The sequence below is a fragment of the Myiozetetes cayanensis genome, unplaced genomic scaffold, assembly GCF_022539395.1.
Source record: "Myiozetetes cayanensis isolate MyiCay16 unplaced genomic scaffold, myiCay2020 scf16, whole genome shotgun sequence".
Lineage (NCBI taxonomy): Eukaryota > Metazoa > Chordata > Aves > Passeriformes > Tyrannidae > Myiozetetes > Myiozetetes cayanensis.
This window is the reverse complement of record NW_026087270.1, coordinates 14066421-14079026: the sequence shown is the minus strand read 5'-3', so window position 1 is coordinate 14079026 and position 12606 is coordinate 14066421. Positions and strand designations below refer to the sequence as shown.

Here is a 12606-nt window from a genome sequence, read left to right as displayed (position 1 = left end):
CACTCAGTGTCCTCTGCCTTGTTTTTAGGTGGTCGTGGATTTTTGCGGATTTTTGCTTACAAAATTCCCTGGATTCAGGAGCATGCTTTAAATTAAATACTGCTTGTCCCTGGAAGTTGGAGGAATAAGCATCTCTGAGTGATCCCCAGTAACACCAGCTGACCTTGTGAGGACCTGGTATAACAAAGAGCAGTCCCTGGGAAAGCAATTTACTAGCAGCAAGTAGGAAAATCAGGGAGAACTGTAATGCTGTGGAAATGTGCCAATTCCTTCTTTGTCTGCTCAGGGTTTTACAACACCCAGCGGGTTGGATTAGATATTTAGTAGTTGGCTGTGGTTTGGCAACTAAGTGGTCATGGTCTGTGCCATCTGGAAACTGTTACTGGGGCAGTGAGCCCAAACAGTTACGTTTTCCTAATCGTGCCCTCCACCTCACCCCTGTCAGAGTTGGTTAGGCTGACTTCACCCCCTGTGGTAGGAACTGGTACAGCTCGGTGTTTGTTTCCAGCTGGTGTTTGCCTGTCACAGATCCTGGGCAGAGCTTGCCCTTGTTTGCTGACAGAACACTGTGTAATCACTGCCCTTTGTTCTGCTGGGTTTCTTTTACAGTGAGAAAAGTAAATCTCTTTTGCTTGTAAAATACTGATCTGTGACTAAACTTTTCTTTCGCCCTTCTGGGATTTGGGAATCACTGAGTACCCATAGGTGACTTTGGAAATCAGTGAGAGGGGAAGGTAGAGTTTAAAGGTTAGACTTTCCTGCCTTTCTGAATAAGGTAGGGATACACTGCCAGTGTAAGTGGCCACAGCTTCACTGAAGGCATGTTAGAGTCAAGATAGGTCCATCCCTGCAGAGGAAATAAAATCAAGCACTAAAGAAAATAATTCAAATGCCTGGTGTCTCTCTTTTGTCTGTGTTTGGGCTTTACCTTAAATCTGCTGTGTCAAAACTGAATAAGCTCCTGAAAATGGAATGGCAGAATAAAAGCAGGATCCGGTGCCTTTGTTTCAGGAAGAAATGCAGATTTGTGTTTTATGATTTGAGACAGACAAGGTGTACTGGTATATTCTTTGCTTTCTTCCGTGTTCCAATGTTTTGCAATAAACTGCTGTCGTAGGTGGCAAGATGGGGAAAATCTAATGCATGATTTTCCTTACAGTGTCTAAAACTGTCTAGTTAATAAGGCTGTCTGTTATTCTCCCTGAGTGACATTTGACAAGCCTTGTAATGCCTTGTCCATTTTGATTTTTATCTGTTGTAGTTGGTACTACAGCAACTTGAGTCGGGGCGAGGCAGAAGACATGCTCATGAGAATTCCTCGAGATGGAGCCTTTCTGATTAGGAAGAGAGAAGAACCTGACTCGTTTGCCATGACTTTCAGGTAAGAAAAGGACAGATAGGCCTTACCTAGTAGCCCAACAATGTTCAGGTTTTTTTTGTTTTAAAAATAATGGTCTTTTTAGAGTCATGATATTCTTGCTTTCAAACTTTGAGTAATTAGCATTTGAGTAACTGATTTGTGCAGCAGATCCAAGAATGGGAATGTGTACAAGAGTTAATTTGTGACTGGCATAAACTTTTATGCTTTTATAAAGGCAGTTTGAGCACCAGCTGTTCCTTTCTTCCCATACAGAACTGTGCATAGCCCTTCTTCACTTCTTTGACACCCCTTGCTAGATGGTGTTATTTTGAAGTTTCCTTTGGTGCAGCTTCAATCAGTGATTCTGTGTCCTTATCCCCTAGAAACCCTGACTTGTCATATAACTGAAATGTCCAAGCGAAATTGTTGGCTTTTCTCATCAAGGAAAATAGTTTTGAAACTGTGGCTCTTGGAAAAACTTTAATAAAATGTATAGAATTGTGGTGTCCTCCATCGTGCCTTCAGATCAAATTGCATTTCTCTGAAAATGCATAATTTAGCAACATACAAAATTGCTCATTTATATGCCTTATTGTGTATTGAAGATGTCCAAAATTCCCCAGTCTCCTGTGTACTTTAGGTTGAAGCTTTCTGCTGTTACCAAGGTGGATATTGAAGTAACTGGAGCTGCAGCATCTCAATAAAAACATTTCACGGTGGGGAAAACAAGAAGTACCAAAACTTCAGCAGCTTGAAAAGGGGTTTTTTGTTTGTGGGATGGTTGTCAGAAGATGGTTTTACTCTTACCCATGCAAACACAAACCATCTTCTCTAGGTAGGATGGTTGGCAGTGGATTGTTTTGCTGTTATCAGTGCAACCACAAACCTTGTGTTCAAGCACAAGAGATTTTTTCTGTCAAAATTGATTTCTGTAGTTATCAAGATGATTATAAGGAAGAAACAGCTACTCATTTTGAGGGGAGTGTGTCTGATGATTAGGGACAGCAGCAGAGGGACTCTCAGTGTGATCAGAGACACTGGTGTTAGTATGAAGGTGACAAAATACCTCCCTGTAGGGCAAAAAAGTACAGAAATTTAATCTAAACAAAACCATGGATTGATCCCAGGGTTCTGTACGTTGTAGAAAAGCGAGAATGTTTTTTTTTTTGTGTGTGTGTGTGAATTTAATCAGGCAACTGTCATTGGATTTGAATGAAAGAGGCTTTGCTAGGGGGAGAAATCATTTCACGTGGTTCAGATGCACGAGGCAGGTTTGGTCCAGTGCACAGCACCCACACCTTTCACAGCACCTGCCCTTGTCCCCCAGGGCTGAGGGGAAGGTCAAACACTTCCGAATTCAGCAAGAGGGTCGTCACTTTGTGCTGGGAACCTCGGCCTACTTTGAGAGCCTGGTGGAGCTGGTGACGTACTACGAGAAGCACCGGCTGTACAGGAAGATGAAGCTGCGGTACCCGGTGACGGAGGAGCTGCTGGAGCGCTACTGCACGGTACAGGGGGCTGGTTCCAGGGGCTGGGGGTGGGGCTCAGCCCAGCTGAGGTAGATCAGCTCTGGGACAGGGCAAGCAGGTTGTTTTCTGTGGAGCTGAGGTGGTTGTATTGACTTCTCTCGCAAAGTCTCCCCAAGAGATCCATCCATTGACTAAACTAGGAGCCTGGACAGTTAGCTGAGGATAAAGGTCTCCTTTCTGGATGGATGTGTTTCATTATGAGAGAGCTTTGCTGAGGCTTTTGGAAAACCTGAGGTGCTGTCTTTTCTTTTCAGATATATGTCTGTGGGAAAAATGCATCTGGCATGTTTGAGGAAACCAAAACCTGGGGATTTTGTTTCCTCTGGGGAGACTTAAAGGGACTAAAAAGATTTTAGAGCTCAGGATTTTTTATAATGTTGCCTGTAGCAGGGGTTCTGTGTCTTAGGACCAGGTCCAAATGGAATCACAAGGACAGAATAAACTGAAAAAATGACTTTGTATATTGTTTTAAAAATTTTATCTAATAGTGAAAACCATACTAGTACTGAAGTACTGTAACAGAAAAATCATGGTGTAGGCATTTCTTTCTTGATTTTACATAAAAGGCTACTCACAACCAAAAAGGTATTAGTCTGATTAAGAGATACCTTTGTGAGGTACTGCTATTTCATTGGGTTTTACTGTTCATTAACCTGAGGCACAGACAGGTTAAATAACAAACTCATGTTCAGGGATGTTCAACTATAGAAAGGAGCAAAACATACATATCTGGCTGCCTTCCTCTTCTGTTTGCCTGTGTGTTGTCCAAAAGGTGGTTTCAGCAATGAATGTTCTATTAACATTAAGTACTTTTATAAAATTTTTGATTTCTGAAACTTCTTTATTTTTTCCTTCTGGTTTTTAGGAAAAAGATATTAATTCCCTCTATGATGTCAAGATGTACGTGGAACCCAGTGAAATCACCCCCACAGTGGTATGCTTAAAGAAAGTTATTCACACTTACTCTAGGCTTCTGAAAATTATGAGACTTGTTTGTTTCCTGTTAGCAGTGATGAAAAGGAGAATTGAAAGCATCAGACTGCTTGATCTATGGGGGACTGGACAGCAGAAATTTAAAGGGTGTGACTTTTTTTTCTAGTCTCTCTTTAAATTTTGTACCCACACATTTTCTTGTGTGCAAATCCTGTACTGATTTGTTCCCACTGGGAATTTGGGCACTTTATGCTGTTGACTCTGTGGAGACAATTTGATTTGGCTTATGCAGGTGTGTCCCCAAATTAAATACCTGTGAGAAGATTCAATTTGAGAAGGCCACACCTTTGTGGAAAGAAAGTACAAAAAATAAACCCCATTTCTGTGCCTATGGGTGTCTCTACACACTTCTAGTTGTGTGTAGAAAATCATTGCATTTCCATCATCAAACATGGCCTGAATCCACAAATAGGTGCAGAGTGTATTCACATGCTTTCTATTTGAAAATGGTTTATTAATGAGCTATTAAAGTTTGTCTTCTTTTAAGACATAAATACTGTTTTAAAAACAAGGGGCCCAACAAACATTACTTGTCTGTAATTCCTTTCAGGGCCTGTCTACTTGTAAATTCTCATGAAAACCACCTGCTTGTAAATTTTGTGAGCGTAAATCTTTTTAGTTTTTTTGGCCAGTGAATTTGCATTGCTGCTGAAGAATTTGAGTAGTAGGAGCAAACTCAAGATAAAGGAATTGCTCATCCTGCTAAAACTGCATGTCTTCCTAAAGGAAATGTGACCAGCAGCATAGCTGATGTGGTTTTAAAGTGAAGGTTTTGCAGACATCTAAGCCTACAAACTCCAAATGCTTATGAATACGTGGGTTAAAAATAGAGGATTGATATTTCACTGTATGAGGTTTCTTATTTTTATTTTTATTCTACCATAATTATGTTTCAGCACCCATAAAAGAAAGATTCTTTGGGTTTTTTTCCTTCTTTTTTTTTCCTAAGCTGATACTTGAAGATTAACAAAGTAGCATCACTTGCTTCCACCAATAGATGTCACTCTGGAACTTCTGTATTTTGTTTTCTAAGCTTCATCACAAAAAAAAAATCCAATCCTCTTTTTTTTTTTTTTTTTTTAAAGATTGGATTATTGATTATTTTTTGACCTGTCCCCCTAGATGACCCTTTGCTCTGTTTCTCTTAAAGCCTCAGAGAACAGTGAAAGCCTTGTATGACTACAGAGCCAAAAGGAGTGATGAACTGAGCTTCTCTCGAGGAGCTTTAATTCATAATGTCACAAAGGAAACTGGAGGCTGGTAAGGACAAAGGTTCCTCATGGGAGAACTTCTGGTGACTTACTAGATGGAGGAAAAAAAAGAACTTTGAGTAGTAGTTTAAAAAAACTGCCAGTTGCCTAATTGCTACTTATTAACTGTGGCCTTATAAATCTTAATGCCAGTGTATTAAAAAAAAAAATCACAAAACTCCCTCATCCTCAAGCCTCCTTTTGTGTCTTTTCCATTTTTCTATCCCACAGCAATAACCTCAGCCTGCAGAACCTCCTTTGCCCAGTGTATCCAGTATTTTTCCTTTACTACCTTCATCCTTCCCAAACATTTGTGTATTCTGGGAAGTCACTCACCCATTACCACTGTAATCGTTGCTCTGTTTCTGTCCTTGCTCTGCTAAGCACTTCTGAGGAATCAAACCCACCTTTTTTTAGTTCTCTGTACAGTCTCCTTTCATAACAGGTTTTCTTTTCTAGCTGGCTTGTAAATTGCTTGGAAAGCTTGGGAATCTAATGTTTCCCTGTAGTTTCTACAGGGTAATCAACCACATAATAGTATTTTTAGTACTGGAGGGGGAAAAAGCCTCTGAAGTCATTAATTGCAGTTTACAGTAACTATAATCCCTCTGAAATCATCTGTTACTACAGTTAATGATCACTTTGTTAGGGCTTTTAGCTACTTCATCATTTATATTTTGGTGATAGCCAGCTAGACAAGCTAGCATGGGGTATTAATGACCAATTTCTTGGGGATTATTGCTTTGTTAATGGCCTATTGAAGCTCCCTAACTATTTTTTTTCTCTCTTGTTACTTTTCTGTTTAAATTCAGGTGGAAGGGGGATTATGGAGAAAAAATCCAACATTATTTTCCATCTAATTATGTTGAAGACATGTCATCTGATAACTCTGCTGATCTTGAGAGTCAGGTGAGGGTTATGGATTGCCCACTACATTTCCTTGGTTACCTCCAGTCAGTGGAAGTCTGGTTTATAGACTCACAACTCTGCTGTGTTTGAGAGAACAGAGAGATGAATACATTCTTCATTGTTCTCTGCTGCTGAATATTTTTGTAATGTCACTCATAGAAAACTATTTAAGGAGATGGCTGATTTGGTGAGGTTTTAGGAGATTATGATGATCTCCTGTTAATAAAAATCATACCACTTTAGATTTTTCAGATAGTTTGGCTAAACAATGACATGCCTGAAACTTTTAACTGATTTTCCTATATAATTACTATCTTAATATTTGCAAATAAAAAAGCTATGTGTCTAAACAGATCTTACTAACCATTTTACTCTCCATTATTAAGTTTTTATGCATGACTAACCCTACAGTGTTTGTCAAAAGTATCTAAAAAATATGGTCCGGTATCTTGGACAAAGAGCTCTTCAACAAAAGAAAACAGAATTTCACAATAATCGGTTTTGACATTTCTGAGTTTTAAAAATAAAACACTGAATTCTTTTGTTGTTCTGAAGCACTTCCAATGATTTTCCAGGAGTCTTTGGAGGAAAACACAAGTATTAGCTTTCCTCCCTCCCGGTCATTGTAACCTTAAGCAGACTTGAAAAATGAGCAGTTATGTTAGGTCAGAAGCTGCACTCCTCCTTTTGACTACTCTCACTGAAGAGATTTTCATGTGTTTATCAAAACAAGAAGTTTTTGGTACGGAAACAGGCTTTTAAAAACAGGCTTTTAAACTTTACGGTGGGCATGCTTTCAGTGAAACTGAGGTTTGATTTAACGGTGCATGTTTATTATTTGTTAATGTCCTGTGCATGTTGACTCAAGAGAATATTTAGGGTGAGAATCAACTCATGTTTTTCAGATTATTGAGGACAACCCCTTAGGCTCTCTGTGCCGTGGCATTCTGGTGCTCAATACGTACAATGTTGGTATGTATTTTCTGATGCTCACACGTGGGCTCCCCTGAGCTTTCTGTGTTGAGTAGACTCTTTCATGTTTAGAAGGAAAGATTTAAAAACAACCAAACCAAACCCCACCGAAAACCTGAACCCTCTACTTGTATTAATTTAACCAATGCAGTTCATACATTGAGACTTTATAACTCTTAACTGTTGCCATAAATCAGCAGTGACAGCTTAGAAAAAGAACTGTTGGATTTCAGTGTAAATTTCTTGCTGCTGTTATTGCCTAACAGTGAAAATGCCACAAGGGAAGCACAACAAGCCTTTTGTCTTCATCCTGGAACCCAAGAATCCAGAAGATCCCTGTGTTGAGTTTGCAACTGATAAAGTAGAAGAGCTCTTTGAATGGTACCAAAGTATCCGTGAAATCACTTGGAAAACTGCAGAAGAGGTATTGACAAAAAAGTATTCATTGTTGGTTTTTCTGATGTCCTGCTCTAAATTTGCAACAGTTTTTGTCTTTAGCTGCTTTATGCTGCTAAATGTTGCTGACACATGGTCCTTCATTCTCATTCATGTTGCTGCTTTCTGCACATTCTATCGATGCTCTGACTCTTGTTCCATAAAATCTTTGGGGAGTGGTGTGGGAATGAGCATTTTATGTGAATTTATATCAGTTTTTCAGCAGAGTGCTGTCTGTGTTGCACCCTGCACCTCCTCAGTGAAGGTGCTCAGTAGGCCGAAGTAGATACCATTACAATGTTACATCTGCTCACCCTGGTTCCTCCTGGTGTTAAGCAGCAGAAACTCAGATACCAGACTGTTCTGTTCAGAGTTGTGAATTCACTGGTGAACATGTGTGAAATCTGAGCTGCCATTCCCTAAACTCTCCTTAATCCTCTTCACTAACTCTGCTTCCCAATGAGTGAACTGATAGGGAATTGTTTGGCTAATACTTTATTTTTTTGTAACTAATAGGCACGTTCTGGATTTCCCAGTTCTTTAATAGTAGTATTTCCAATTATTGCCTATAAATTCAAGGATTCTGCCAAAGTTTAGCTTCTGTGTTCCTCTACTAACACTTAAAGACATTTTTCACAACTTGCTTTTCGTGTTCTGATGCTCTAATTTACCTCTCTGTCGTGTTTTCTAAGAAGTCTTTGACGTGACCAAGAAGTCCTTTCAGTGGCTGTGCTTAACAATACTCTTTTCTTTGCTGCTTTTATTCGCTTTATATTGTTAAGTGGGTGATATGGCTGATGGAAAATGTGTTTCAGTATCACGTTGGCTCATGCTGCTTATCTGTCACATGGAGAGGTAATGCTCTGGGGGTCGTCCTAATCCTATTTATAGCAGGCAAGTTGATGTCTCAAGCAGAGGGCTGCAAATATTCAACAAGGGGAGAAGCAACAGGAGCTGTTGACCTATTGTTGGGGGAGGAGAGATAAGGTTCCTGTGCCAGGCTTTCATTTAGAAATCAAAACGAGAAAAAGAGGAACACGACCTAGAAGAAGCATCTCTAAATTGAATGTTTTTTATGGTACAACAATGGCTCTTCAGGAGCTTGGCAGCTTTTTCTCTCTCTGTAGAGTTGGAGAAGTATTAAACGCTCTGTGTTCAAAGATGCTTCAAAATTCAATCTTGTCAGCTGGGAGGTTTTCCTCACAGCACGACCTCCAGAAAGTTCACATGATAGACTGCTGCGTGGGGAGGGGATAAAGATGAGGAAAGGCCCTTGTTGCCAGTACAGTTAACAGGCTGAATTTTGGGGAGGGAAAAGGCATGGTGAGTTAACACTATGCTGCAATGTGATACAGGTTTGGTTTTTTTCTAAATTCGCTTGGGTTTGGGCAGTCTCTGTTATACACAAGAAATAAAACTAAGCTTCATGTGTCTTGTCATCTCTGCTCAATACTGACCCTTGCCATGCTCCCAGGATTAGTTGTTCCTTGCCAGCACTCCTGCTTGGTTATCACTAGAGGGTTGTGTCTAGAGATGAGTAGAAGTGGTCTTTTGCTCTTTGGAGCTCTGATTACTGTTAAGCAACATCTGGGAAACTGTGGTGGATCACTGAGTACAACGAGGTTTGTACAGCTTTTCCCCAAGGTTATTTCCAAGTCTAAATACTGTGTTCCTCTTTGCTTTTCTTAGACTTCAGTGCATAATCTCTGTTTCAGTGAAACACTCTGGAAACCTGTGCCTCCCTAGTTCTGATTTTCATTCCTCTAATGTTTGTCCTGTTGAGGGAATTCTTTAGGAAGGCTTACTAAGAGCTGCTGCTTCATCATCTCTTGTGCCAAATCACTGTTCAGTGTGGGACTCTTCTAACATGTTTTATCCTGTAGTAGCTTCTTCTGTCTGAAAAACCTCCAGCCCAAATGTCTCCACTCGGGACATGTCTTGCTGCTTCCAGCAGTTCCCAGTCTCTGCTGGCAGGGAATGTTGCTCAGCTTCCATAGAGCAGGTGCTTATAACATGGAAGCAGATAATGGATTAGTGCCGGTGATGTCAACGAGATTGCACATGATTTTCCACACAGAACATTATTGGTTTGGTGCACAAGTAGAAAACTACAGGAATGGTGCTCATTGAATTTAGCTGCTTGAGAGTTACTAGGAAGACTTAAGTTCTGCTCAGAATTTTAAATACAGAGACCCTTCACTCCCCTTTGCAATTTTTTCTGCATACATTTGCATTTATATGAGATATAGAGTTAAGAACATAACTAAAAATAAACTGAGTAGAGCCACATTAAAAGGAAAAAAAAAAGTTGCCAGGATTCTGAGCAGGACTTAACCCCAAACAACACCTTTCTCCTCCATGAAAAATACCCCAAAGCACATCCCCAACTAAACCCCAAAACCACTTGGTAACAGCCTGTTCTCTGAGTTGGGTCTGAAAGTGCTTTACATCTATGCAAGTGTCTAAAGTATCAGATAGCAATCTGGGCACCAAAGAATGCACATTAGAGTACACCCTGGAGTTACTGTACCAGAACACTCAGCACATCTGTAATCTAAAACTTTGTTATATTTTCCAGGAGAACAGGAGGAAATACTGGGAAAAGAATCAATTAATTGCTATTGAATTATCTGATCTGGTAATCTACTGCAAGCCAACGAGCAAAACCAAGGACAATTTAGGTATTGTCTTTAATATTACATCTGAATTTTACTCTTTCTGCTCTCTTTACAGATGTTGGTTGAGGTTTTAGAACTGAAGATAAGATCTATCCTACTGGAAAACAGAGTTCTGCCTCACCCATGCAGTTTTCAGTGAAATTGTTCACTAGGGAACTTGATGCTGTTCATCTGTCACAAAAAACCCTGTCACAAATTTCTAACTGGTTAACCAGAGACACCCTCCTGTAGGTGCATTGCATGGGGAAGCTCACTGTTTATGTGTCAATTGACTTTTCTGAGGATGAAAACTCTGACTGAACACTTGTGATTTGTTTGTAAAAATTCCTCAAAGTGGGTTTTACTGTGCATTACATGATTTCACTGTAAGAACCCGTTTGCCAGGTCTAGGCTGTTGGAATGTATATGGCTTCCTAATGTAACTGGGGTCTGTGTGAGTGCAGGTGTGGAATCTGATACTGAAATATGTACTTTTTATTCCAGTCTTTTGTCATTGCTGCTGGAGAAGCCAGCCAATGTGCCCTTTTCTTTAAGTTTCTTTGCAAATGTTTTTAATAAGCTGTCACTGCAGTTAAGACATTGTAATTATAGTCATTGTTTGAGGCATTGGCTAACCCTGGCTCGCCCTTTCTTCTCCCCATTTAAACCCAGGAAGAGATGGCTCATTTAAAAATGTGTTACAGTGGTCAGAAGTACATTATTAGCAATGATGAGATGAGGACATGACTATGGGCTCTTATCTGCCCTCCTGCAAAGCGTGTGGCAGGCAGGCAATTTTAACTTTCAGACTTGATTCTCAACCAATTTGCCGTGTCTGCCTGAAAACGGCGCCAATTATTGCATTAGAGGACAAAGCAAAACAAAGTAAAACAAAGTGTTGGTAAAAATGCAGTATAAATGTCAACTTCTTTCTTCCTTTGGTAACCACTTTCCTTCCTCACCCCTGTGTAGACAATCCTGATTTCAAAGAAATCCGGTCTTTTGTGGAAACCAAGGCAGAGAGCATTGTGAAGCAAAAGCCAGTGGAGCTGTTGAAGTACAACCTGAAGGGACTGACTCGTGTCTATCCTAAAGGCCAGAGGGTCGACTCATCCAACTACGACCCATTTCGCCTCTGGCTTTGTGGCTCCCAGATGGTGGCTCTTAACTTCCAAACTCCAGGTAATAGTCCCTTTGAAGAAGGATCTGTCTCTGAGCCAATCTAGCCCTAAACTGTAAAAGATTTATTTCACCTTGATCTCTCTGTGATAGGCAAGCAGAGATAGTTACAGTAAGTTTCAGGTGTATGAAGAAGTGTTCAGCCACTGGGAAGGCTGCACTCCACTTTCTGGTGAGGGGCAGCTATCTTATGACACATTGATAGGAAGCCAATTGTGGGTGGAGATGGGGTTTGGGGATTAAAATAGATGAAAAATAGCCTGTCAGTTTGAGTTATCTGAAGAACCCAAGTCTTTGAACCTGCCTTTCCAGCTCTTTCTGATACAGCGGTGACCAGAAAGCATTGCAGAGAGGAGCCACTGGTCTGTTGTTCCCTTGGCTTTATTCCAGTTGGAATCTTCTGACTGTTTAACTCTCTCCCTAGATAAATACATGCAATTGAACCATGCCTTGTTCTCACTTAATGGACGCACTGGCTACGTCCTGCAGCCAGAGAGCATGAGGAATGAGGAGTATGACCCAATGCCAAACGACTCCAAGAGGAAATTGCAGATGATTATGACAGTGAGGGTAAATCTCTTTTGCAAATTATGGGTTTTTTACCAGTCATAAATATCTGTAAAACTAAAAATAAAGCTATTATGTTTCGGAGCAAGATCTGACAGATTGTCAAAATAGTGTTTTTAAATGTCAGTGTGTTTGAGAATAAAACTAGCTTCACTGGTTTCCTAAAAAGAAATATATATCTTTATCATGCTAATGAAGCACATGTTTTAGGACTGAAAACACAATCCTGGGGTGATTTTTTTATGACTGTTAGTAAAAACTCCAAATGAAGTAACTTGCATTTCCAACCTAATGACTTCTTAATAGAAGGGTCCTGTTGGAGATTGCTTTGCAGCAGAATAACTAGTTAGGAGATTTTGAATGTGGAAGAAAGGTATTTATAATGAAGTACAGAAATTAAAAAGAAAAAGAATAATAAGCTGATCTCCCCTTCATCATATTTAATACACTATGGCTTAATCTGAATTTCATTCTCATTTTTCTTCGAGACATCATTTGAAAATGTTGTCCTGTTGACTTAGTGCCAAACAGGGATTGAACCTGTATGTGTTCTCAGTTGCTATGCAGTAAGACATATCCTTTAAAAGTATGTCTTCTGAGAAAGAAGAAACACATTAACTATTTTTCACTACAGCTGAAAGACAAGTTAAACAGGGGCTGTGAATGCAAAGCAGAAACGTCTAGAAATAGGTATGTAATAAAGACTGAAGAAAGACCACAAAACTTATGCTGCAGACCTGGTCTGGAACTGCATA

The 12606-nt window shown here is 39.9% G+C and overlaps 1 protein-coding gene across 2 annotated transcripts in view; it reads left to right on the top strand.

The window, feature by feature from the left end:
• PLCG2 (phospholipase C gamma 2) overlaps positions 1–12606 on the top strand; it is a 53746-nt gene that overhangs the window by 32035 nt on the left and 9105 nt on the right. For both annotated transcript variants that reach the window (XM_050311681.1, XM_050311680.1), the window contains exons 19-28: positions 1262–1381; positions 2688–2868; positions 3755–3823; positions 5033–5142; positions 5945–6041; positions 6947–7013; positions 7280–7437; positions 10027–10129; positions 11078–11287; positions 11709–11854. In XM_050311681.1, the coding sequence (XP_050167638.1) occupies positions 1262–1381; positions 2688–2868; positions 3755–3823; positions 5033–5142; positions 5945–6041; positions 6947–7013; positions 7280–7437; positions 10027–10129; positions 11078–11287; positions 11709–11854 (1261 nt within the window). The remainder of the gene's footprint in view (positions 1–1261; positions 1382–2687; positions 2869–3754; positions 3824–5032; positions 5143–5944; positions 6042–6946; positions 7014–7279; positions 7438–10026; positions 10130–11077; positions 11288–11708; positions 11855–12606) is intronic.